The sequence below is a fragment of the Vicugna pacos genome, chromosome 16 (assembly GCF_048564905.1).
Source record: "Vicugna pacos chromosome 16, VicPac4, whole genome shotgun sequence".
In the NCBI taxonomy this organism is placed as follows: domain Eukaryota; kingdom Metazoa; phylum Chordata; class Mammalia; order Artiodactyla; family Camelidae; genus Vicugna; species Vicugna pacos.
Genome location: NC_133002.1, coordinates 45,888,574 through 45,914,263, shown reverse-complemented (window position 1 = coordinate 45,914,263; position 25,690 = coordinate 45,888,574). Strand labels below are relative to the sequence as shown.

Below are 25,690 nucleotides of genomic sequence, written 5' to 3'. Positions count from 1 at the left end.
AGCCTGCAGGATGGAAAGAGGTCTAGACCGAGGGTGTGAGAGGACTCCGCAGTGCCCTGCTCTGCCGCAGGTGGGCGAAAGAGCCCAAAGGCGCGGAGCCAGCTGTTAACCACGAAAGCCCCCGCTCCTCGCTTCCGTCCCTGGTCCCACAGCCTTTCCAGCTCCCACAGCCTTGGTGGGGCTGGGTCGGGCAGCCCCGTTCTGGGTACGAAACGGGAGGGGTGAACCCGGGCGGGGTAGCCACGCCCCCGCACCACTATCGCGCGGGTCCCCAAAAGGGCCATCACCGGCTCAGAGCCCGGGGGGGTTCCCTCTGTATACTGCCTCCCTCCCCCTCTCCCCTTACGAATCCCCAAGCAAGGGCGGCCGAGGAGGGGATCGCGAGGTGGACGCCCAGTGTGCCCCACCCTGCACCTGCCTAGGGGGCTGAGGGAAGTCTGGTCCCGGGCGGCGCCTCTTTTGTCCTCCCGTCGCAGCCGCCCCGGCCGGCCCGCTGGGGGGGTGGGGGGGACACGGAGGGCGGGGGCGGGCTCTCGGCTCACGTGCTCGCCGCTCGGCTCTTAACCCGGCCCGCCGCCCCGCCGGGATGGCCGCGGCCGGAGCACGCTGAGCCTGGCTCCCTCGCTGCCGCCGCCGCTGCCGCCGCCGGTCCGCGCCCCCCTCCCGCCCGGCGCCCCCGCCCGCGGCTCCCGCAGCCCGCGCCTCCCCGCCCGCCCCTCCTCCCGCCCGCGCCGCGCCGCTCGCCGCCGCAGCCCCCGGACCCGGAGGATTATGAGCGAGCCATGAGGCGGCTGCGGCGCTGGGCATTCGCGGCGCTGCTGCTGCTACTGCTGCTGCTCCCCCCTCCCGGTGAGTGACCCCCGCCCGGCCCGGCCCCTGCGCCCCCTCCCTGCCCCCGCCCCGGGTTTTGCGGCGGTTTCTGCTGCAGCCACATTTTCCTGCAGTGCTAGGGGTGACAGCCGGTCCAGAGCGCGGGAGAGCGGAGGGGGACAGGGGAAGAGGGAGGATGCGTGCACCCACCTGTCCCCATCTGGCCTGCCCCACCGCGGCCAGCACCCTGCCGCCGGCCGGCGGACTCTGCAGGTCTCTGCGGCTTGGGGCAGGGGAGGGGCGGGCAGTCGTGACGGTCGGGCTGCAGCTCCTGGCCCCCTCCCCATCCGGCTCTTCCCTCTGCAGGGCAGCAGATCCTCCACCCAGATCCCGCCAGGGGCCACATCAGTGTGGGGGATGGGGTGTGCCCTACCCACCTCATTCCCACCTCTTGTCCCACGGTGGGCATCTGCCTGCAGCTATGGCCTTTTCTCCCCAGGTCTGGGGACTCGGAGTCCTACTGGAGCTCTGCACTGGCAGGTCTCTCCCCAGTTGGAGAGCCCGGAAGCCCCAGAGGTCACAGAACCCAGCCGTCTGGTCGGGGAGAGCTCTGGGGGAGAGGTCCGAAAGCAGCAGTTGGACACCAGGGTCCGCCAGGAGCCGCCAGGTGGCCCGGTGAGTGGGGCAGCGCAGTGAAGCAAGGGGTCTGGTACAGGCCTTAAAGCCCAGGGGAGACCACGGGGCAGCCAGGGTTTGGGTGCTTCCCCAGCTCCTGGCTCCCGCAGCTTTCCCTTCTGTACCGTGAGCTACCACAGGGGTGCTGGAGCCCACTAGTGGGAGCACCCACCTGCCCCACTCCAGGGCCCCTCCCATCATGGTGAGGCTCCCCTGCCCTCGAGGAACCCAGAAGGCCCAGGACTCAGTCCAGCCTTGGTCAGCCTTCCGCCAGCCCCCACTCCTCTCCTGCCTAAGCAGGCAGTCCTACCACAAATGGGGCTTGGGGAGGCAGTGAGAGGCAGGGAGAAACATGTGAGAGCCCAGTCCAGGATTATGGCTCCTGGTTTATCGCCACAGCCACCCTCAGTGGGCTTTTTGGAACAGTTTAGCGCTTGCTTCTGCCTCAGTTTCCCCCGGTGCACTGATAGAATTGTTCTCCTTCCTGTTCTCCATGAGGGTGGGGCCTTGGGAAAAGCTTGCCCACAAATGCCAACTCTACTCACCCCACTGTCCCTTTCAGCTGCCGGGCCCCTCCTGCCTCCCTGAGGAAGGTTAGGAATGAAGGAGATTAATTGCAATTAATAATTAATTAATATCATGTGAATAATAATCACCCAGATGGAATATTCATTCAACATGCCTTGGCTCTCCAGGAGCTTGAAGCTGAAAGTTAGCCAGGCCAATGGGGGTGGCGAGGGCGGGATGGCGAAGGCCTGGCAGAAATAGGAGGTGGAGAGGAGAGACTCAGAGGAGGGGTACAACCAAGGTCTGGGGAGTTTTGGCAGCTGGGAGTGGTGGGAGGTAAATTGGGCTGGGCAGAGTGAGGAAGGAGGGAAACGGAGGCTAACATTACAGACATCTGTCAGACTGGCATCTGGCCCTGCCTAATGTACTTGGTTAAAAGCCCTTAGGGGGGGTGGTGGGGGCTGTGGGGGGTGTGGGGCGGGGGAACTCGGGAAATGGAATGGAGCAGGCAGGCGGCATGCATAATAGATGGACCATCACTCAGGGCAGTGTGGGGGGTGGTTAATGGTCCTGAGCAGGCAGGCCGGGTGAGGACTGGAGGTGGGGGATTGTTGGTGGGAGGGAGGGGAAGGGGGGAGAAGTAGAAGGGTGGAGGCTGCCTGTGGGGCCTGGCCAAGCTCCCTGGCGGGTGGTAGATGGGCAGCAGGGTTGGTCCCAGGGCCAGGGATGGGGTGTCCTGACTGGGTTTGGCCCTTAGTCCAGCTTTCTTCCCTGGTGCCCCATTACCTGTCAACTGCACGCCCCAAGGCTGTGTTGGCTGGGAGTTGACTGCCACTCCTGGCTGCTGGGACTCCTGACTGGTGCTCTAGGGGATGTCCAGATTGGAGGATGGGGTGATGCCACAGAGAGGCCAAAGGACAGAGATGAGGGAAAGCAGAAGGACCAGGGAGGGATGAAGAGTTGAGGCCCCTTCAGTTCTTCCTGGAGAGACAGTCAGAGGGGGAGCACATCCCGGGCTACGGTGTTGCTTGTGACTGAGATCAGGATGGATACAGTTGGACTGGGCAGGTTGCGTATGCAGAGGATGGGGTAGTCTCTTTGGGTGTCGTTCTGCTGGGTGGGTGGGTGGCATGTGTGCCTGTGTGCTGTGTGTGAGTGACCCAGACTGAATAAGCCTAAGAGGGTTTCTAGGGGGTGGGAGCAGAGGGTTCTGTGGCTCTGTGGGGCCATGGTCACCTCCAGTGGGGATCTCTCTGGGACTGAGCCTTCCCTGGAACCTCACTGCAGCCTTCCCAGGGGACTTACTCATTGTCCTGCCTGCCTTGTTTGTACCTCAGATTCCCCAAGGTAGAATTCTCACAACTCTGGAAGGTGAGTAACTGCATTTTGCAGATGAGCAAAGTGTGGCTCAGAGAGGTTAAGTAACTTGCCCAAAGCCAATGAGATCTCAGTCAGTGGAGTAATTTTATCCAAGACCAGGGCACTTCCCACTGGGCTTTTCTGCTTGCTTGCAAAGACTCTGGATTTTGGCTCCAGGGCACTTCCCAGGCCTACCCAGCACAAGATGGAAGAACAAGGGAGACAAAAAGACACTTCCGGGATATTCCTCCCTGAGAGAAAGGAGACCCCTCCACCTCCCACTAGACATTTCTCCTTGGAGCGCATCAGGTCTCAGAACCGGTGGAGCCAGTGCAGCATCGAGCCCAAGTTCCTGCCCTGCCATTGTTGGGCTTTGTCCGAAGTTATTGCATCAGTTTGGGACCTCAGGCCAAGCAAAGTGTTGGGTCAGCAGCAAGATCTCCACGTGGCGAGTTTGGGGGCACATGGGGGCACCCGGCAGGGCCAGGGTGAGGGGGTCTTGGGTGCCAACCTGTTCTGGTCACAGCATCTTTCTGAGCCCTAGCATCCAGATCCCTCAAGTCAAGATGATGAAGCATTCATCTCAGACCCATCCACCACCAGGAGATGGTGATGGGGAAGGACTCCTGGCTTTTGTGAGGGGGAATGGGAGAGAGGGAAACTGGCCAGGAAGGAATTAGAAGCTAGAGAAATTACAATTTATTGGGCCCTCACTGGGGCAGGTACTGTTCTACCTTTCTGTGTTACTAATTTATTTCATCCTCATCACAGAACCAGAAGGTGGGGCTATTATTATTCCCATTTCACAGATGGGGAAGCAGGCACAGAGAGGTGAAGTAACTACCCCAGGTCATGCAGCACTTAAGTCGCGGGGTCAAGATGGATATCCAGAGCAGTCCTCTTAACCAGTGCATGGCCGCCTCATGCTCAGGGGTATAGCGAAGAGGGGCAGAGGGGACTGTGTCCTCCTTGCTAAGGCTCTCAACTCCTCACTTCTTCCAGTTTGGAAGGAGGCTGGGCCTGAGGCCCACAGAAGTGGGAGAGTTTCTGGAAGTGCAGAAACCTGTGATCACAGGGAGCCTGCAGCTGAGGGTGAGGCGGGAGAACAGGCAGGTCTAGTGTACAGTTGGGCAGGTTGTTCACTGTACAAGGGTGCCCAGGCCAGTGACTGAATGAAATTGATGGGCTTATGAGCCTACATGTGTTCTGAGGGGATGCTTTTTCTAATCCACGCAAAGCTGCTATGTGGGTTGTGCCTGCCCCTGGGGAAACCCATACTCCTTCGAAACCCAGGAGAGGGCAGGAACATGGTGGTGTGTGCAGGGTCCCAGGTCCAGAAGACAGACCTTCATCTGAGCCAGCTGGGGGAGGGGACCTCAGTCACTGGGTTCAGTTCCTGTGAGAGCTTCCCAGACCAGCATTTGCTGGAAATGCCACTCTGGAAGCCCTTGACTGAGAGTGTGTGCTGCGGTGTTTGTGTTTTCTTGCTGCAAAGGGGTGCGGGGGCAATTAGGCAAGGCTCAGTCCCCAGCCCTTGAAGATGGTAGTCACGGACAGGGAGCCACTGTGTCTCTGTCTGAAGCCCTAGTACCCCACGAGGGCCAAAGCCATGCTGTGCTTTCTGTGGCCAAGGTCACAGCTGTCCTGGGATCAGAGGCAAGAGGGGTTCCTAGGAAGGGGCTAGTGACTAGAATCCAGGACCGGGATTTGTGCAGGACTCAGCTTGCACAGCGAGGGGCCGTGAATGGGCCCTGCCAGGAGGTTGGGCAGAGGAAGAGCTGAGGCTGGAAGCCCCGCTTCTGTTTGAAAGGCTGTACCATGTGGCTTTGGAAAGGGACAGCTTCAGTGGGTTCCAGTTCTACTGTTTCTGGTTGAGTGACCTGGGCAAGCTGCCAAAGCCTTCTGAACCCCACCTTCCCCATGAAATGGGGATAACAAGGGTCTCCACTTTGCCCAGGCTGCGAGGATTAGAGGAGATGATGTTTGGCGGGTGTCCTGCCTGGGATCCGGGGCCAGGTGTGGCTTGAGGGCAGGGTGTCAGAAGCAGTAGCTGGGGCATTCAGGGGTTACCTCTCGGGCTCCAGGCAGGGGTGGGAAGGGCAACATGGCAGGAATCTTGGGTCCTTCAGAGCCAAACTCTGGCCTGTGGGCTTGGCCTCACCTCAGCACCTGGCTGCCTAGAGGGACCCAGCTGCCCAAAGTCTGTCCCCAGAGGGACTAATGACCCTGGAAGGAAGTGAGTCTGTCCTCAAGAATTTAGGTCAAATCTCGTTATCGGAAATTTGTCCAACCATCTCACTATCTGAGACTCCAGCTGTCCCGCTAATAAGTGGAGCCTCAGTGCATCTTGGGGACTGGGGCCCGGGGTGCAGATTTCTCCCGGGCAGGGCCCCTGCCTCTCTGGCTCCTCACCATCTGCTGCCACCAGCCCATGGGGTTTGTCCAGTTCCTCAAAGCCCTGTTCAGCTGGAGCATTTCCACTTCCTTCTTCATTTACTATTATTATTACTAATCCTTGTGATAATAACACATTAAAAAGGGCTTTCATTTAGTCCTCATGACAATATCATTTTACTGATGGGGAAACTGAGGTTCGGTGAGGGTAAACAGCTCACTCATGCATTCCGATGCCTTTCCTTCAACATATGTGTTGAGCCCCCGGACAGTGAAAAAGGTGGGTGTAGCCCAAGCCCCAGGGTACTAAAGGTCACCCATGTGAAAAGTTGAATCAGTGACCAAAGAAATCGATGTGCCTGAGGATCCAGGAATAGAGGGGAGCCAGAGCCCTGTGGGGTGGGTGGGTGCAGGTTTTGAGGAGGAGAAGGGCATTGGTGGAGATGGAGGTTCGGGAGGAGGGATTTGGGATGACTGAGGGATGGCGCCTGGATGTTTGAATTTTCTGTGGCATTTGGGAACTCAAGTGATCTTTAGTCTCCCCCTTCACGAGACTGATTCTGTAGGTCTGGGGAGGAGGCCTGGCATCTGTATTTGTGATTTGGGGACTTCAGTGGGGTCTTTGCTTCCTTCCCTCCACACTCATATCTAGTTAGGGCCTGACACAGGGGGTGGGGTAAGGCAGGTGCTGGGAGAGTGGACCAGCTGGCATCGGGGAGGGCGAGGTCACCCCAGCCAGGTGGGCAGCCTGAGGGTGAACCTTGACCCACCTCCTCCCCAGTGTGGCCCTGGGCCAGTCACCTCCAAGTGTTTCTCCCTGAGCCTCCGCCTGGCATGTATAAAATGAGCAGCAGACGGCTGGGGCAGGTTGAGATCAAATGAGCCTGAGCACGTGAGAGTCGGGTGGCCAGGGCGCAAGAGGCAAGCGCGGGGCACAGGGTGGATGGAGCCTGGTCAGCCGGTTACCAGCAGCACTGAGCTGGGCGCAGAGGAGGGCAGTAGTCAGGAACAGAAGGGGCTCCCGAGGGAGGGACTGAGTGATAATGGGAGAGGTCGGGGACAGGTCAGGGCAGGAGGCAGGCCAGGCCAGGCCAGGAGCAATTTGGTTTTGACAGAACATGGGCCAAAAGCTTGGCTGGGTGTGTGTGTGTGTGTGTGTGTGCGCACGCGCGCGCTTTGAGGTTAGGACTCTGATGCCAGCAGGAGTCCCCTTCCCAGGTACCTGAGGTGCAGAGGTCCTGGGGACTGAGATGGGTTTCCCTGATTTTCTCTTCCTGAAGACAGGAGGTGTCCCCCTGTGTCCCATCCCCATTGGGCCAGGTCACACAAACCTGCCCAGCCACCTACTTCCCCTCACCTTCCTCCTGCAGCCTTTGGTGGCTCCCCAACCCCTCCTGGGCCTGCCTCCCAGCCATAGCCACTGCCCTTGCACTGCCCCAGGATCTTATCTGGCCAGAGCCCTGTGTCCTGCCGGGGAAGAGGGCCTGCCAGCCCCAAAGTTAGGCCTTGCCAGGTAGGGAGGGGGATGAGGCCCTGGCAGCCTGCAGGAAGTGGACAAAGTGGACAAAGAGGACCTGGTGTCTGCCTCCTGTCAGTCTGGGCTTTCCCCCAAGCAGAGGGTCAGCTTGGTCTGCACAGACAGCGGGGAGGCCCAGATGGGTTAGCTCACTGACTGACTGGGGAAGAATCTGCAAGCGCCAGGGTCGACTCTGCCAGGATCCTCCAAGTCCAGGACAGCCCCAGCCCCACAAGCCAACCTCAGCCTTGCATCTGGGCTCGTCTTACCATTTTCAATGGGAAAATCTGAGACTCAAGAGAGGTTGCTGGATCACCCCTGAGACTGCCAGCCTGAGAGAATGGAATCAAGGCAAGGGGTCTGGACAGGCTGCTCCCTTGAGCATAGGGGCAGGGACAGAGGCTTGTCAGTGGGGGGCAGGAGGAACAAACAGGAACAGACCTGAGGGCAGGAGAGATTGGAGGCAGTTCAGGCAGGGATGGGTGAGGAAGGCAGAGATAGTCCAAGGCCGGGAGGAGAAAGGCAGGGCAGGGATGGTGCAGACCAAGAGTTAGGGTGCTGGGGATAGAGCGAGTCCAGGCCCAGAAGCAGTGGAGGGAGCAGAGATGGTCCAGGCCAAGGTGGGGAGAGGGAAGCAGTGACTCCTTGTCCTTGACTTCCTATTTCTAATCTGATCAATGCTCTAGGGGCTCAAGGATGGGGCTCGGAGCCTCGGTCAGCCTGGGAGGGGGTGAGTCAGTGTCCCTGGGGATCAGGGGCTGCCTACCCAGGCTCTGGCCCTTCACCCCACCTCACTCCTCTCCCAGGGCCTCTCTGGACACTGGGCCATTTTCATCTTACCTCACCTTTGGACTGAGAAGGCCCTGGAAGCTGATTGCCTAGGCTTGAATCCCAGCTCCACCACTTCTTAGCCTTATGATGGTGGGCAAGTTAGTTAGCCTCTCTGTGTCTCAGTTTCCCTATGTCAGATGAGGATAACAGCAGCATCTGTCCCACTGGGCTGTTGTAAGGATCAAATATGAGAACACTTGTAAAGCATTTAGACCAGTGCCTGGCACATACTAAGCGCTCAGTGAAGGTTAGAAATCTAGGTGGTCAGGAAGCCAACAGGGACCAGGTTATGAGATTCTGTGACACTGGGGCTCCCCTCCATCCTATAACCTGCTCCCCACAAAAGAAAGGCAGCAAAGAAACTTCCTCACATCTAAACAGCCCTCATCTGGGGATCTGGATTTCAGTCTTCTTAAATGGACGGGGGTGAGAAGAAGGCTCTAGCCCTTCTCAGGCCCTTCCCATGCTCCGAGATCTTTTGTAAGACCTGAGGCTTGGGGAGGGGACATGGGAACCCAAACTCTTCTGCCCCTTCTTCTCTTGGGGGTCGCTTTCCCTCCAGGCACACTGGCTTCAGGTCTGGAGTCCCCACTTCCCATAGTGGCTGGGCCCCCAGGCCTGGGAGGGCAGCCATCTTGCTCAGACCTGGTATGTTGCCATGACAACCAGAGCCTCCCAGCCCCACTGCAAAGGCCCCTCTGAAAAATTTATCAGGAAAACTTCCATGTTTAAAAATTAACCATGGGATTGAAATATTAAAGATGAGCTGCTTTGGGCAAGGCGGAGGGCAATGGACTTGGGGGTAGAGGAGCCAAGATCTGACAGGACAGCATCTGCCCATCACATCAGCTTCTAGGGGCCCCACGATCAATTCTATCCCATTCCACCCCTGTCTGTGCTATATGAAGCCTCCTGCATAAATTGAGGCTGGGGCATGGCAGGGGGACAGGAAGGAAGGGGTCTGCTTCAGCAGGACCCGAGGTCACACTGCACCTCATCTCCTGTTTGCCCCTTTCCCATGATACTTCTAGGCCCTTCCTTTTAGTCCACCTAGGGGTGGGGTGGCCCTGCCAACAACAGGTAGGGCCTGGCATGTGGCAGCAGGCAGGCTGAGTCGCCCCTCGCCATCCCTGCTACTCCCATAGATTGGCTCCAGGGAGGCTCCTATGCCAGAGAATGTGGGCTGGCACCCAGAGGGCAGGGAGGCCTGTGTCCAGGGATATCCATTCTTGCCCCTGCCCCCAGGAAAGGTACAGGGTCTAGGAGGAATATGGGCTTGTGTAAAAGCATCTTCCCCCCAAATCAGTGGTCCTCACAGCTGCTGGGGCTGGGCCATCCCCTCCTGTGAGCTACTCCCTGTACTGAGGTTTCCCTGATCCCCCAATTCCCACCTTCAGTCCTCCCCAGGTTAACTCCCCTTCTGCTCCCCTCCCCACTTCCCCAGCCTGTCCACCTGGCCCAGGTGAGTTTCGTCATACCAGCCTTCAACTCAAACTTCACTCTGGACCTGGAGCTGAACCAGTGAGTGTGGCCTTGAGTCTGGGGGCAGGGCAGCAGGGGTGGGCATGGCCTGGGCTTGGCTGGTTACAGGGGATGAGGACTCGGCCAGGGCAGGGGACCTGGATCTGAGCTGGAGTGGGATCCAAGCCAGACCCAGCCCCACTATGACTCCCTCCTTCCTCCCACCCACTCTGTTTCAGTCACCTCCTCTCCTCACAATACGTGGAGCGCCACTTCAGCCGGGAGGGGACAACCCAGCACAGCACCGTGAGTGCCTTTGGAAGGGGACAAGGGAGGTTGAATGAAGGGATAGGTGGCCGGTGAAGATGAGTCTGGGGTATACTCTACACCTGGGACTGGCCTGGCCCCTCGAGGATGGGTGGCACGTTGAATGGCGTGGAGTCCTGCCTGAGCTCCCCTCACCCAACTCAGGAGGGCTGACCCCCAGCCAGCCTCTCTGCCCATATGGTGACATTCCAGGACCATCATTGCCCCATGCCCAGACTCTTCTGGGAGGGGACAGTTGGGGAAACACCCCTCTTGCTCAATTTCAAGGTCCAGGGAATTCCTGGTTGCCTAGGACCCCAGGGTCCCAGCCCTGGAGGCCCAGGGTCCGGAGCAAAGATGAATGAGTACCTATAAATAGCCTCCACCCTCCCCCTCCAGCCTGTTCAGTAACTGGAGCACAAGTAATTCTGCAGGAAGCAGAAGGAAGGGGGGTGCTGGTCCCCTCTGACCCATGAGCCAGGCCAGGAGGACACACACTGCTCACAGTTCCTTAGCCACAGACCACATGTCGGGGGTGGTCCACGGAGGCAGTGGCATCTATGAACACACTGTGTGAAATGGTGTGTGCGTGTTGTGGGTGAGTCCATAGCTTTCATCTGATTGAGCTAACCCACAGTAAGTGCTTAGACCGGTGCCTGGCACGTAGTAGGTGCTATGTGAATGTTGGCTATTCTCAAAGGTGGCTGGGATCCTTGTACCAGCCCCAACTAATGGTTAAGAGCCACTGATATAGTCCAATGTCCTCATGTTTTGAAGTAAATGAGGCTCAGAGAAGGCTAGGAATGTGCCCAGGGTGAAACAGCAAATGAGGAGCCAGAGTAGACCAGGCTCCTGATCTCCAGGTGCGCCCAGGGGACCGTGGCCCCCTGCACACCGCGCAGCTTCGGTGGCCCTCACCCATCCTCCTGCCACTGTGCAGGGGTGGGGGCACGTCCACTCACGCTCCCTGCTCCTCCAGGGGGCTGGAGACCACTGCTACTATCAGGGGAAACTCCGAGGGAACCCCCAGTCCTTTGCTGCCCTCTCCACCTGCCAAGGGCTGCAGTGAGTACGGGGAGGGGCTGGGTGGCCCGGACAAGCCTCCAGCGGGGCCCAGGGGATGGTGGGGAGCTGTGTCTTTCTTGCCGCAGTGGGGTCTTCTCTGATGGGAACTTCACCTACATCGTGGAGCCCCGCGAGATGGCTGGGCCACAGGAAGGCCCCCAGGTGAGCCCCTCGCTGTCCCCTCCGACAGCCAAGGCCGTCTTCCCAGTGGCTCCTCCTCCTCCTTCTGCGCGGGTAACCTCAGCCTCATTGCCCTCTGCAGCAACCCCAGCTCTGGTTCCCTCCCCCTGTGTCCCTGGCTCCAATGTCCCTTCTGTCCCTCAAGTAACCTCCCACTGGGCTCCAGTGTCCTTTGCCCCTATCTCTCAGGGCACCCCTGGGTCTTGACCCCGGAATCTGAGCATCTGGGAGATCAGATCCGACATGGGAGCTCTGGCCAGTTCTGGGTCACCCTGGGGTGGGGTAGGGGAAGAGCTTGGAGACATCCCGCCACAACTGAGCTCAGAACAGACCTGGTCGGCCCCCCCAAGAACTAATTTCCCCTCATTGCAGGGACCCCTTCCCCACCTCATTTACCGGACCCCTCTCCTCCCAGTCCCCCTCGGATGCAGGGAACCAGGTAAGGGAGGGAAAGTGGGGCTAGGGAGGGGGCCGGCTGTGCCCCCCTCACCTGTACCCTCCCCCCCAGGCTGCCTGTTTGCCGCCCCTGCCTACTCTGCTCCTCCAAACCGGCCGAGGCTGAGAAGGAAAAGGCAGGTACGGGGACCCGCACAGACCTCTGGCTACAGAGAGCTCAGTCTGTGGTCCAGAGCAGGAGGACACTCCCATCCATAGCTGGGGGCAAAGGAGGGCTCAGATTGATGTGGCTGGAGGCCAGGGAACCATCTCTGAGGGGAAGCCCCCACCCCATTCCCTACCCTAGTGTCTACACATGTCCTCCTGGTGGGCAAACTGAGGTTGCCTGCCCTCAAACCAAGGATGGATGGGACCCCCCAACACGTGGGGAGCTGGCACTGTCCCTGGCTAGAGTCCAGCCCCACCCCCTAGTCACATCTGTCCATGGCTTGGCCACAATGCCAGACATAGAGGGGACTGATCCCAAGTGCCCACCCACCCCCCAGGTCCGCCGGGGCCACCCTACAGTGCACAGTGAGACCAAATACGTGGAGCTGATCGTGATCAACGACCACCAGCTGGTACGTTCCCAGGCTGGGGCAACTTTGGGAGGAGGGGCCAGAAGCAGCCTCAGCCTCTGCCTACACTCTTATCTCCCAGTTTGAGCAGATGCGACAGTCGGTGGTCCTCACCAGCAACTTTGCCAAGTCCGTGGTGAACCTGGCAGATGTGGTGAGCAGCCCTCCTCCCCTTCCTTCTCCCCCCGCCCAGTGCCACTGCATGTATCCTTGAGGTGAGCTCTCAAGGGCACCGTCAGCCTCTGATCCCTACTTTCTGGAGGGACAGACTGAGACCCTCCTCCAGCCCTCTTCCCCCACACCCACTCCCACCCTCCAGCCCTCTCCTCATCTTCTCCCCTCTGGGTCCAGATGTACAAGGAGCAGCTCAATACCCGAATCGTGCTGGTTGCCATGGAAACGTGGGCAGATGGGGACAAGATCCAGGTGCAGGATGACCTTCTGGAGACCCTGGCCCAGCTCATGGTCTACCGGCGGGAGGGCCTGCCTGAGCCCAGTGATGCCACCCACCTCTTCTCGTGAGTCCCCCACGCTACAGACCCTGCCAGCCTCTTCTGGTTGCTGCAGCACACAGGGTTACTGGCCAGTGCTCTTGCAGGGTGTGGGGACTGGGCTCACCTTGCCCCAGCCCCCAGCCACTTCCAACAGTGGCTAGGCATCTTCCCCTGCATCTTAAGCTAATGCCCTTTTCCCCTACCCCTGGTGGCCTCCCTCTGCCTATCACCTTCCCATCATCCCATATTCCTCTTTCATATGGTCCCAGCATCCCTTCCTTAGGGACCCAGTGCCCTGGTAGGGAAAAAAAACCTTATCAAAGGTCCTTGCAACTAGAGATGCTCTATTCGGAACCTGTTATTTGACTTATGAGGGGAAGGGGCTTGCCTGAGGTCCAGTAAGCCGCCATGAAGGGCAGTGCTCACAGCCCAGGGGAGCCACCCTGGGGAAGGCGGCAAGTTCTCCTGACAACTCTCTCTCTTCCAGGGGCAGGACTTTCCAGAGCACCAGCAGCGGGGCTGCCTATGTGGGGGGCATCTGCTCACTGTCCAGGGGTGGGGGTGTGAACGAGGTGAGCAGTGTGGGGGTGCAAACTTGGGGTTTGGACAGAGAGGGGTGCAAAGGGCATGAGCCCTGTCCCTTTTGGAGGAATGTAGACATCTTTGTGTTCCATCTTCCTCACCCCAAGTATGACAACATGGGGGCCATGGCGGTGACCCTGGCCCAGACGCTGGGGCAGAACCTGGGCATGATGTGGAATAAACACCGGAGCTCGGCAGGTATCAGTGAAGACCCCCCCACACACCCAAGGGCTATAGAAGTGAAGAGGGTGTCCATGGGAGGGGGCAACCTCCTTTATACTCATCTTCCCTTATATTCACCTGGCTCACCTCTCAGGGGACTGCAAATGTCCAGACAACTGGCTGGGTTGCATCATGGAGGACACTGGGTGAGTTCTTGGGGACAAACTGGGGAAGGATCTTGAGTAAGGGGTGTCCCAGAGAAAGTACTGGGTGCCATTCTAGGCCCGGTGACCTCAAGAGACCCAGCTCTCGGGACAATTTAGGATTCAAAGAAGCCCAGTTGTCTGTGGACACCGTTCAGAAGCCGATTCCCCAGCTGGCCGCTTAAACTGTCCAGGCTGCAGTGCGCACTGTCGCCACTGGGCGCCGCCAAAGCCTCGTTTGGAGGCACTTTCTCTTCACCGTGCACAAACCTCCGCCTCTCGGTCCTGAGGTTTCAGAGAACTGGAGTTGCGTCTCCTGCCCACTCCCCACTGACGGGCAGGCGGGAGGATTCTCGAGCAGTCTCCGGGCACAAAGATCTTAAGCCTCTTGGAGATAGTGACCGAGTTCCCCAGTGTACCCCGTCCCAATCTTGAGAAGGGGCGTGAGAACTGGAGGGGAGGGTGCAGGCCGGGCCGAGCGGGACTCAGCTGCACGGTCCCCTCACCCCCACCCCCACCCCCATCCAGGTTCTATCTGCCCCGCAAGTTCTCGCGCTGCAGCATCGAGGAGTACAACCAGTTTCTGCAGGAGGGTGGCGGCAGTTGCCTCTTCAACAAGCCCCTGAAGGTACCAGCTCCAGGGCGGGGAATGTGGGAATGGGGCTTGGGCAGGGTCCTAGCCAGACTCCCGACATCCTTTTCTTGTCCAGCTCCTGGACCCGCCCGAGTGCGGGAATGGCTTCGTGGAGGCGGGGGAGGAGTGCGACTGTGGCTCGGTGCAGGTGCGAGGCTGGTGTGGACGCCAGTAAGAGGTGGGGGAGGCGGGACGAGGGAGGGACTGGGTGGGTAAGGTCAGGGCCCGTCTTCTGCCTGCGTCCTTCAGGAGTGCAGCCGGGCGGGCGGGAACTGTTGCAAGAAATGTACCCTGACTCACGACGCCATGTGCAGCGATGGGCTCTGCTGTCGTCGCTGCAAGGTGAGGGGGACCCGCTGCTGGGATGGGAAGGAGGCGGGACCAGGAGGGACCCACCTGCGGACGTCCAGATAAGGAGAGGGACTTTTAGGAGGTGGAGCCGCTGCAGGCAGGGCAAACCTGTGGGGGTGGAGCTTGACGTGAAGCGCCAATGGGGAGGGAGGGCTGGGCGTGCGCCCCACCGCCTTTCTGTTGAAGGTGGGGCTACTAAGAGTGGGGCGGGTCACTTGCAGAGTAGTGGGAGGGGCAGGACCCTGAGCAGGCTTGGGGGCGGGGCCGAGGCTTGGTCCATGGTTCCTGCTTAAGCCTCACAATATATACATCTCTTCCCTAGTACGAGCCGCGTGGTGTGTCCTGTCGAGAGGCCGTGAACGAATGTGACATCGCAGAAACCTGCACCGGGGACTCCAGCCAGGTCCGCCTTGCCCGTCTGCCCTGCGGAGCTCCGGGCGAGGCAACCTCCATCCCTGTCGGTTTGACTCTGTAGGAGTCGGTTCTATGGGCCTCTCCTCTCTGCTGTTGGCGTTGCCGCCGCTGATTAGCCGTTTCTCATCTGAGAACGGGATTCTTCATGCCTTCTGGCTTCGCTTCTCCAATCATTAAACCAGTATTTATAGCCTGGTTGGTGGGTCCAGTGCCTAGCATGGCGCCTGGTTAGGGATCACAGTGGATAATAATATTTAACACCTGAGTCCTCATTACATGCCAGGCATTTAGTACTCCTAGCCCTGCGAAGTGGGTGTGGGTAACTGAGGGGGACAGGAGAGGCTCTAGGACCTGCCAATCCATGTGGTGGGAGTTCCCAGCCATACCTCTTGTCTTTCACATGGGGAACCCTGTGACATGAGCCTCCACATGGCAGGCCTTTGGGACCCCTTCATTCCTCCCTGGGGCCAATCTCAGCGCTCAGTCCTGGGGCATCTCTACTCAGTCCAGCCCTTCTCTCCACAGTGTCCCCCTAACCTGCACAAGCTTGATGGTTACTACTGTGATCATGAACAGGTATGATGAGGTGGAGGCTGCTACCCCTCTGGGTCTCTGGCTCAGTGCAGTCTCTTGTCTTGTCCTCAGTGTCTCTGTCCCTTGTCTCCTGTCTGTCCCTCAGGGCCGCTGCTATGGGGGTCGCTGCAAAACCCGGGACCGGCAGTGCCAGGCCCTTTGGGGCCACGGTGAGTCTTTGGCTAGAGATGGGAGAGGGGACTCTAGAGGACCTAGAATTGAGAGGCTGGAAAGGGGGCCTCGGATGGAATGCCCTCCACCAGATGTGCAGCTCCCCAGGATCTCAGGGGCCCAGCTGGACTGGAGGCCCGGCCAGTGTTGGAGGTGCAGGCCTGAGGTCCCAGGTGGATTTTGAAGTAGGTGGGGTAACACCTGGCATCATCTCCCTACAGTGGCTGCTGATCGCTTCTGCTATGAGAAGCTGAATGTGGAGGGGACAGAGCGTGGGAACTGTGGGCGTAAGGGCTCAGGCTGGGTCCAGTGCAATAAACAGTGAGTAGTCAAGGCCACTGGTTGGGCCTCTCCAGCTCTGCGGCTAGGGCTCCGGGGCTGGGGAGGGTTTTTTCAGAGATGGGGTAACATGTGAGTCCTAATGGGAGACTATGTGAAAAATCCGGGGATGGGGAGAGAGCAAATACAAGGTCAGTAGTTGGGTCTGAGGTCAGACTTGGGGTTCATTGTCTCCATACTACCCCAACAGGGATGTGCTCTGTGGCTTCCTCCTCTGCGTCAACATCTCTGGAGCTCCTCGGCTGGGGGACCTAGGGGGAGACATCAGCAGTGTCACTTTCTACCACCAGGGCAAGGAGCTGGACTGCAGGTGTGGCTGAGATCATGGCTGGGGAATGGGAGGTTGCAACTGTGATGGGGTGGAGAGCAAATGGCTGAGGCTAGCTGTGCCATTTCTCCAGGGGTGGCCATGTGCAGCTGGCCGATGGCTCAGACCTGAGCTATGTGGAGGACGGCACAGCCTGCGGACCCAACATGCTGTGTCTGGACCATCGCTGCCTGCCAGCCTCTGCCTTCAACTTCAGCACCTGCCCTGGCAGTGGGGAGCACCGGATCTGCTCCCACCACGGGGTGGGTGCCTGGAGACCGGGGATCATAGGCAGAGCTTACTAGAGGGGACAGGGCCCTGCTCACCTCTACTGGCCCCACCTATCTCTAGGTCTGCAGCAATGAAGGGAAATGCATCTGTCAGCCAGACTGGACGGGCAAAGACTGCAGTATCCACAACCCACTGCCCACATCTCCGCCCACGGGAGAGACAGAGAGATATAAGGGTGAGACTGGAGCTGGCCCAGGTGGGGTTCTGTCTTTCCCGTTCTCCATGCCTGTCCCTGCCAACCGAGCCCTTTCCTCCTCCCCAGGTCCCAGTGGCACCAACATCATCATTGGCTCCATCGCCGGGGCTGTTCTGGTTGCAGCCATCGTCCTAGGCGGCACGGGCTGGGGATTTAAGTAAGATACTCATGCATCCCCCACCTCCCCCCAGCATCCTTAGGGGAGGGTATCAGAACCGCAGGCTACTGGACTTGAGGGGGCCTCCCCAAGAGGTTAGCTAAACCAGAACTCATACATCACAGTCCAAGCCAGCACATAGGATCTGGTTTTAACATTTTGAAAAATTGGCTGCTCAGATTAAAAAAAAAAACAGATTTTACATTAAGAATCCTGATTTCCAGCTTCTCTTGAAAAATGAGAAGACTGGGCCTCCCCTGTGCTTCAGTGCATCCCAGCCTGGCCACAGAATGGAGCTGAGCAGGGGCTGCCCAAGTCCTCAGTCCCCAGGCCCCACCGAGCCTACAGTGTTCTGTGGCATCTGAGTCTGGGTCCCTCGAGCCGGTCTAACCCCTTAAAGTACAAAGGGGGAACCTGGGGCCCAGGGTCAGTCAGTGAGTTAGTCGCAGTCAGGATTCAAACCCAGGACCCAACTTTAGTAGGTCTTCCAGGTAGCTCTCCCTGGGCATTAGCATCTAGGTCCCAGGGCCCCTGGCCCATCTCTGGGGCAAGGGGTCTCCTGGGAGCCAGAAGGCCCCTCCCTAGGTGAAGGGGAGGGTCACAGATGGCTCCTTTTCCTTTCTCTCTGCCTGTCCTCTCTTTGGCTCTTGAAGAAACATCCGCCGTGGAAGGTATGACCCGACCCAGCAGGGGGCAGTGTGACGCCGGCCACGTCATCCCTCCCGCTGTCCCTGTCTCCTCCATCTCATTCGTCACCTCGCATTCTGTTGATGGGGAGCTGGGCCTGATTCCCCCACCCTTGCTGTCACTGCTGTCACTACAGGGGTGGGAGAACCCCGCTCCGGGAAGAGGGTCCTCAACCTGCCTTTTGCCCCTTCCTCCAGCCCCCCATCCCCCCAAGGCCTTGGTCTTTTTACTCTTGCCCTTGCTATGGCCAGACAACTTCTGGCCCAGTGGACCCTGGAGCTGTGCCTCCACAGCCCCCATCGCCTGGGAAGGGAGTCTACCTCTGCGTCCCATCTGTTTTGTCTTTCATGTCACCGCTGTCTGACCTCCTGCCAGATACCCACCCTGGCCAACCTGTGACTTGCCACCTCCAGGGCCCAGCATTGACCTCCTGGGGCCTGGCTCGGGGGCTCTGCCTCTGGGCCCTGCCTCATCTCTTCCCCTGATGCCCCCTCTCCGTTCCAGGTCCGGAGGGGCCTAAGTGCCACCCCCTCCCTCCGAGCCTGGCGCCCACGTCTCTGCCCTGAACCAGAAGGCTGCCCCCACCCAGCCACAGAGGGAGGCACCATGCAAATGTCTTCCGGGCCCAGCCCTTCAACTCCTGGCCCCACAGGGGCTTGGGGCTGGGTTGTGGCCCTGCCCTCACACCACCAGGGTGGGCCAGGCCTGGAGGGCATTTCCCCCATGGTCCCCCACCCCACCTCATGCGGTTTTGGCCTTGCACACCACCTCTCCCTGTGTGAATGTAGCTTCCATCATCACAGACTGCCACAGCTCAAGTTGGTTGGGGGGAGAGCAAGAGGGGTGCCCCAGTGGGGCAGGCAGCCATCAGTGGACATGGCCTGGGATGGCCCCTCCTCAAAACCAGGCAGCTGGGACCAAGCAGGGTTTTAGCTGTCTGGGACCTAGAGGAGGGGACTGACATCTACATTTTTTTTTTTTAATACTGAATCTCAACTGATGAATGTAACTTTGGGGGTGCTGGGGCCAGGGCAGTTGGGGGGATGTTTTGACACTTGCAGGAGGAACTGAGGCATGGCCATCCCTCGGGCTCTCCCCCAGGATGATCATAACCTGGAATCCTCTCGCTGAACACAGACGGCCCCCAGCCAAGCAGGAGCCTAGCATCCCTGCTTGTCTGCTCCGCCCAGCCCTGCTGAGCTTGGAGAGAAGTACGCGTGCTGATTCAAACCAAAGCTGCCTGTTCCGTGCCCAAGGCCTAGGTTATGGGTACGGCGACCACATGTCCCAGATTGTCTTCAATTCCAAAATGACTGTCCTGCTGTCCCTGCCAGGACGCTTTTTTTTTTTTTTTTTTTTTGGTGGGGGGTGGTTCTAGAAAATATAGTCCCTGAAATACATGGCATCTTCCCCTTTACAATAAGGGTGATTCTGGGGCTGACTCAGGGTTTAGGTGCCCCTTGGCATGGCCTGGAGGTCCCAGGCTGGGCCATCTTCCCAGGGAGCGCTCTCCCAAGGAGGGAAGTCCAGGGGTGGGGTGGCCCAGTGCCTGGAGGATTAGGAGCTCTGCCTGTGATATGCAGAAGGAGGTAGGAAAAGTCAGGTCTTATGTTTGATCCTTAGCTTCTAGAAAGGTCCTCAAGGCCCTGTCAAACCCATTCTGCTCCTTAATCCTATTGCAGGGCTGAAAAGTAAGTTTACAGTCATTACCCCTGTTAGTCCTCTGATCCTCTCTGCAGCTGAGCCCAAGGGTAAGGCTGGGCAGAATTCCTCAATTCCCCCCACAACAGAGAGTCCTGCCCATGGCCTTCCCTCATGACCCTCGCTTGGGACAGAGGCGCTCTGGCTCCTTGGCTGCTGAAAACCAGCTGGCAGGGGCAAGCTGGGGGTCAAGCTGCTTTCTGGATGAAAGCCACAAATGAATGGAGCCCTTCTTCCCAGGGACACCCCCTACTCAGACTTAGCTGGGGTTTCTGAACACCCCAGGGCCTTTGAGCTGCCTGTCTCAGTCCTTCTGGGGCATCTTTGAGGAGGAATCATGGAAGAAATGACTCCCTGTTTATCTGTACCTCCCCTCAGGACAAACTGGGGACTGAGACCAACTGACACCCTTTAAGATGCAGATGTGGCTGCAGTGAGGCCCTTGATACTGAGCTCCAGCTGGCACTGCCCAACTGAGGGGGGTGGGTGGGGTACCCCTCTGGCCAGTCCTACCCCACCAGCCCCACAAGCTGAGGCAGGGGCAGGAGGCTAAGGGCTGGGTTTTGCACTATTGCTGCAGTACCTTAACGCATCCTCTGGGGTACACACATACACACAGGTGGTGATGCATCTGGCACAAGCATTTGGACCCACATCTCCACACAAGTATGAATACCTCTGCACACACGGGCATGTCTGTGTGAGCGTGCACATGGGGGTGAGAGGGGATGTGGAGAACACAAGACTTCCTGTGACCAGTCCACCTGGCTCCCAGCAGTCTGCATCCTCCTGCCCCACCCCGGCAGTGCCCAGGGAGGAGTGGAGGCTGCACTGACCTGGGCCTGGAACTGGCTCCATACAGCATCCTGTAAATATGTCATCTGGGGCTCGGGGTGGGGAGGCAGGGACAGGAACATCAATTAAAGATCATGTCCTGGGGCTTCCATGGAGCTCACACCAACTTGTATCTCTTCTTTCTGTAAATGACCACACTGACCTGGGACCCTGCCCTGTCCTCCCTGACCCTGGAGGGACATGATGACTAGGCACTGAAGCACCCAGGACCGGGCGCTGGGAGGCCGGGAGGAAGGGGCGTAGTTTTCCATTCAAGGCCAGGAAATAGGCTCTGACCGAGTGGAGGGCCTGGCCCTTCCGCTTCCTCGCTCTCCCAACAAAGATAACTGCCCTCTCTGGCTTCACAAAGCAGATGGGGAGTTGAGTAGGAAAGTGTCTTACTAAAAGGCAAAAGATTCAACTTCCCTTTTATGGCTGAAGCCAGAGCAGCCTCTCCTCGACTCCCAAGGGAGTCCAGAAAGCTGGATAAAACCAGCTATCTGGTCCCAAGGGCCCCGTGCTCTCGAGCCCACAGAGAATTTGCTCTTTCCTCACCGTGCCTGAGGCAGGAAGAGACTGAGCAAGGCCAAGGCTGAGGGCTCCTCCCCCACTGGGGGCCCAGTTGAAATCAGGAACCCATCCTCCTCTCCAGAGCACTTTGAGCCTGGAGATATCTGTCTCTGAAAGTCCTGCTTGTTCAGGGGAAAGATAAGATGAGAGAGGCTGGGGCAGAGATGAAGGAAAGGAAGGGTAAAGAAGAGATAACAGGAGCAAGAAATAGCAGCAGCCGGCAAGGGCTTGGAAAGAGTGAGCAGCTACAAGCCCCACTCCCCCAAAAGGCAGGATTCCCAGGATCACCTCCATTCACATGCAGAGAGGGTACGACTCAGGGAAGTGCTGGCCTAGATTCCTGGTCCCCACCCTGTCCTGTCATCTCAGTCCCCCAGGACATCTGGAACCTCTACCCCAGAATCCCTGACTGCAGAAGGTCAGCTTTTCCCCACTGGGTTCCTGGGTGAGGCAGCCCTGCAGGAATCACTCTCAAACCTCAGTCATGCCCCGAAGTCGAGACTTGCCCTCTCTGCTCTGCTCTGCTCCAGGCTGGAAACCCAACTTTTAACTTTCTTCATTGCTCCTGCTCTCAACTCTTCCATCTCCGTGCATACCCCTCCTCAGTCCCTGGCCTGTGGTGACCTTCAAACTCCCTCTGACGCGTACCTACAGCTGACACTTCAGGTAGTAAAAAGTGTGGCTGCTGGCAGACAGTGGCAGAGGGCAGCACTTGGCTCTTGAAGGTCAGTGCTTGGCTCCTCAAGACCTGCCTCTCAGGGTGTGTTACCTGCGTGGGTGTGCAGAGGTGCAGGAGGCTGCAGAGCAGGTGAGGGTGGCAGTGGGAATGCCAGGGAGGCAGCACCTCTGATGCGAAGCACCTCTCATCGGCCCAGGCGGAAGGCTCTATAGGCTGGAACGGAACATCAGATCTGGTCCAAACAGGTCATCTAAAAAGTACAGACATCCCCTGTTTTTTGGAAGTTCACTTTATGCCCCTTTGCTTTTACAAGGCATCTACATTTGTGCCCTGTTTCCCTAACTGAAAGAAATCCGAAGAGGATTTTTGCTTTCATGAAAAAAGACGAAAAGCGAAAACAGCGTTCAGCATCTGTTTGCAGCAACACTTACAGAGGCTTTGCACACCCTAAGCAGTGAGAGTGGCACCACTAAGCTCCTTCCCTGGGAACCACACTCAGCATCCCAGCATTAAGTCTCCATAGCTTTGAAGTAGGTCTGCAAGCATCTGTGCTTTATCTCAATTTATTTTGTGCATCTGTTAGCAAGATGTGACCTGAAGTAATTGCTTCTTCACTTAACACCATTTTGGCTTATGAAAGGTCTCACAGGAACCCTCTACTTTTGAATAGTAGGGAAGCCTGTACTTACTTTGGCTTCAGAACATGTCACAGGCAGTTCTGGCAGAGTGGTACCTAAAAAGTGTGGGGTGGAACTAGGCATTTGAAATTTGCTCTGAAGGCCACTGATTGCAAGGGATTCCCAGGTATCTGATTTTTCAAAAGCAGAAAATCCTTTGATCAAATTACTGCCCCAGACTGTCTCTGAGTTTCCCTCCTCCCTCAATCAGCATCTACCTGTTGAGGATTTCTGGGTGGATCATAGGTGCAGATTTCAATTCCCAGTTCTATTTGTTTAGCCAAACAAAGAGTGTGTGGGCCCCCTTGGTGCCCTCATGAGTTGGAGGGAGCCGGGATGGAGAACTGGGGTCGTTAAGCCCACTCTGCACCTTGCAGTTACTCAGAGCCTACTTGCGGAGTTGAAAGAATGATTACAAATTCATTCTGGCTCATTCCAGTGTCTAGACGGGTGCTGTCCAACAGAACTGAATGTGGCCCACAGATACAAGTTATGTACATATCTTAAAATCTTCTAGTAGCCCCATTAAAAAAAACCATAAACTTCTTATTAATACATTTTACTAAATCCAATATATCCAAAATAATCTCATTTCAATATGTAATAAACATAAAATAATCACGGAGATGTTATATTGGAGTTTTTGGGTTTTGGGTTCAGTTGTTTTTTGCACCATGTCTTTGAAATCAGGAGTATATTTTCACTTAAAGCACATCTCTAATTTGGACGAGCCATAATTCAAGTGCTCAATAGCCACATGTGCCCCATGGCTACCAGAGTGGACAGCATAGGTCTAGACAATAACTAACACTACCAAGAGGCAATATCTAAACCCAGGCAACTTGGAAATCAGGCAAGGACGGAAGAGAGAAAACAAACGACAGCAGGAAAGATCTGGACAAACTGCAGCGGACAAGACCTCATAAAAGGTCAGAGGGACCTTGTGTATATCTTTCCAGAAGTCAAGAGGAGAGCTAAGATGACTTTGGCAGGATTGGGGAAGTTGAACTTACATAGATCAAGAGATCTAGATGTGTCCTGCCTTCAGAGCGGCTCTGGCCCCGTGGAATTTGCTGTAGGTAGAGTCAGACTTCTATCAACTGTTTCAGAAGGTCAGTGGGAGAGAGGCAGCCCAAGCCCTGGGGCTTGCTGACTAAGGATGCCTCTTCTTGCCGAAAGGACTTCAAGGGCTGTCAGTAATGGCTTGAGCTTCATCATTTGGTCTTTGAAGATAGAGATTCATTATCATTTCTTGAGATGTCACAGATACATTTAAGGGAGTGAGACCTGCATCTCACGCTCACATAGGTCCCCAGGAGCTCCCACCAAGCCCAGGAACCCTCCATGCTCCAGCCTGGGCTCCAGCATTCATTGCAGGAGCAGGGGGGAAGGTGCTGTGACTCAAGCTATCACTATATTTTAAGATATTACAACCTGGACGCCATCCCTGGTGACAGCTACTGAAAGGTGCACTGGTGGCCCTCAGGGCGGGAGTCCTCAGGAGGGCTCCCTGTCCCCTAAACCTTTGGGAGAAACAGCTCCCCCACCCCCCAACAACTTTCTGAAGTTAATGAGGCTGTGAAGTCATGGATGATATCCTCCATGCAGAGGACTGGTGAGAGCCTTCCACTCAGTCCCAATGCTGTATTCCAGGTCAGCTGTAAGGGGACAAGGCGTACTTGGTCCCCCAGAATGCTGACAAAACAGAACACCCCTGATGCTTGACTGCCCTTTATTCTTGCACAAAGCTATTCAAATAGTCTGTCTGACCACAGACCTGGACAAAACCTGACCTGTCCCCCAGGGAAGGGACGGAGGGAGTGCTTGGTATAGTCATGGCCCCAGGGCAGCCCCGGCCACTGGGCTAAGGCCTCGAGCCCCCACTGCCTTCTTGGGCTCCGAAGTGTTAACTCCTGCTCCCCTCACCTTCACCCCGACCCTCAGGCACAGTCCTGGCCTTCAGCCACCTGAATCCCTGCCCACTTGGCAGCCTACAGGCTTCCCAACAAGTGTCTGACCAGCTGCCAATCTCTATTCTCCCCAAGAGCCGTCTGCTCCTCCCTGGCAGCTGTAGTGCCCACTTGGGTTTAAAAATAAACTCACTGTCTGCGTTTCTTCAGCCTGACCCCTGTAACTTCCTCCAGGGTGAGCCTGATCTTAGCAGCCTCTGAAAATAAGGGACCATCATCATTCCAGAGGCCACCACAGGGGATATATCCACTGAGAACAGACTATATGAAGTTTGTCCCAGAAAATTCTGTTTTGTTGTGAGACACCTGTCACTTCTCTAATCTGAAGGACACTCCTGGGTTAAGGATTTAAGCCAGGTGTGGGGTGGTGGGAGGCAAGGCCGCTCTTAGGGAGAAAGAGACTCCCAGGCTTGCCCAGGTTGACATCATTACAAAACCGAAGTCCCCAACCTCAGCTGGGCGCTCACAGCAACAGTGCAGGCACACCTCCACTTACCGGTCGGTGCTCTTCTGTCTCCCCACCATCTAATCCCACCTTCTTTGCTCCCTACAAAACTCAACCCATCCCATCCCTTCTCACAAGGTAACCTCTCCCCTCCTACTTCACACTCAGTCTGAAAGCCCACCCGTAAGGCCCTGCCAGAGCCCCATTTGCATTTTTACTAGTGCTCTTGGGTCCTTTCTCCAAGGGTCAATTCCTCCTTACTTTGAACTCCAACCCCTCCTACCTTCTCAGGACATCATTCTGCCATTTACCAATCCTTTCCTCTGATAGCCTCTACTTCTTCCTAAACTCAAGACCTTTCCAGGTGTATATATCTATCAGAATTCATCAAATTGCATATCCAAAATATGGGTAGTTTACTGTACAGGAATTATACCACAATAAAGGTGTTAAAAATAATAAATAAATAAAGTGAAATGTTAAAAAAAAAAAAAAGAGCTTTCCATCCTTAAAAACAGCGGGGAGGCTTTAGCTCAGTGGTAGAGTGCTTGCTTAGCATGCTCAAGGTCCTGGGTTCAATCCCCAGTACCTCCATTAAAACAAACAAACAAACAAACTTAATCTCCCCCCCAAAACAAACAAAAACAAAACAACCACTACCAAAACACCCTCTGGCCACCAGCCCACATCCTCATAGCCACACTTCTTGATAGAATTGGCTGCTCCCACCATAGCATTTCCTCACCACTCATCCAGTCCTTGGACAAACACTGGAGGCTGCCGACTCCAAATCCATCTCCTCCATCATCCGGATCCTGGCAACGGCCAGCTCCATTCCTGGCTGTGACCTCTCCAGTCACTCCTCAACCCAGAGTTCTGGCTCACCTGCCTATCCCCTACCTGCCTCTCCAACTTTACAGGTCCACATTTCCCACCAAGCTCCAACTCTGGGGATCTCCTTCAGTTCCTTGAAGGTTCTCATCCTGGGATCTTCTCCCTACTTATGACTTGACCTTCATTTATCTGACTCTTATTTATCCTTTAAGTTTCAATGTATATGGCTTTCTCCAGAAAGCCAGCCTGGTTTGGGTGTCTCCCCCTACATGCTCTTAGAGCACTTCCTAGTTGTACTTCCT

General features: G+C 57.0%; 1 protein-coding gene and 1 long non-coding RNA gene across 4 annotated transcripts; one reads left to right on the top strand and one right to left on the bottom strand.

Annotated features, from left to right (window-relative positions):
- Positions 1-759: 759 nt before the first annotated feature.
- ADAM11 (ADAM metallopeptidase domain 11) lies at positions 760-20,410 on the top strand. 3 transcript variants are annotated; one of them, XM_072939201.1, is made up of 27 exons: positions 760-849; positions 1,310-1,485; positions 9,537-9,613; positions 9,793-9,859; positions 10,839-10,924; positions 11,011-11,086; positions 11,477-11,543; positions 11,613-11,680; positions 12,046-12,120; positions 12,200-12,271; positions 12,469-12,635; positions 13,099-13,183; positions 13,301-13,391; positions 13,510-13,561; positions 14,087-14,186; positions 14,269-14,340; positions 14,442-14,534; positions 14,866-14,946; positions 15,483-15,533; positions 15,637-15,700; positions 15,923-16,022; positions 16,231-16,350; positions 16,442-16,610; positions 16,699-16,813; positions 16,901-16,991; positions 17,645-17,662; positions 18,183-20,410. In XM_072939201.1, exons 1-27 carry the CDS (start codon positions 783-785, stop codon positions 18,196-18,198), a joined length of 2,316 nt encoding a protein of 771 aa, XP_072795302.1. In that variant the 5' UTR covers positions 760-782; the 3' UTR covers positions 18,199-20,410. The 3 variants fall into 3 exon arrangements, with proteins under 3 accessions (XP_072795302.1, XP_072795301.1, XP_031541304.1); XM_072939200.1 differs by having other exon boundaries at positions 17,645-20,410; XM_031685444.2 differs by lacking the exons at positions 760-849; positions 1,310-1,485; positions 9,537-9,613; positions 9,793-9,859; positions 10,839-10,924 and having other exon boundaries at positions 11,613-11,676; positions 17,645-20,410.
- Positions 16,207-24,105, bottom strand: LOC140686163 (uncharacterized). The gene is made up of 3 exons (XR_012059747.1): positions 23,153-24,105; positions 21,553-21,712; positions 16,207-16,291 (listed from the first exon to the last, which is right to left on the bottom strand). It is a non-coding gene; the product is annotated as an uncharacterized lncRNA (long non-coding RNA).
- Positions 24,106-25,690: the final 1,585 nt, after the last annotated feature.

Excerpts from the sequence above, each read along its gene's own strand:
- ADAM11 (XM_072939200.1), top strand. The coding sequence starts at position 783 with ATGAGGCGGCTGCGGCGCTGGGCATTCGCGGCGCTGCTGCTGCTACTG. Across the intron at positions 16,023-16,230 it reads TGGGTCCAGTGCAATAAACA|GGATGTGCTCTGTGGCTTCC; the intron begins GTGAGTAGTCAA and ends CTACCCCAACAG. Across the intron at positions 16,351-16,441 it reads GGCAAGGAGCTGGACTGCAG|GGGTGGCCATGTGCAGCTGG; the intron begins GTGTGGCTGAGA and ends CCATTTCTCCAG.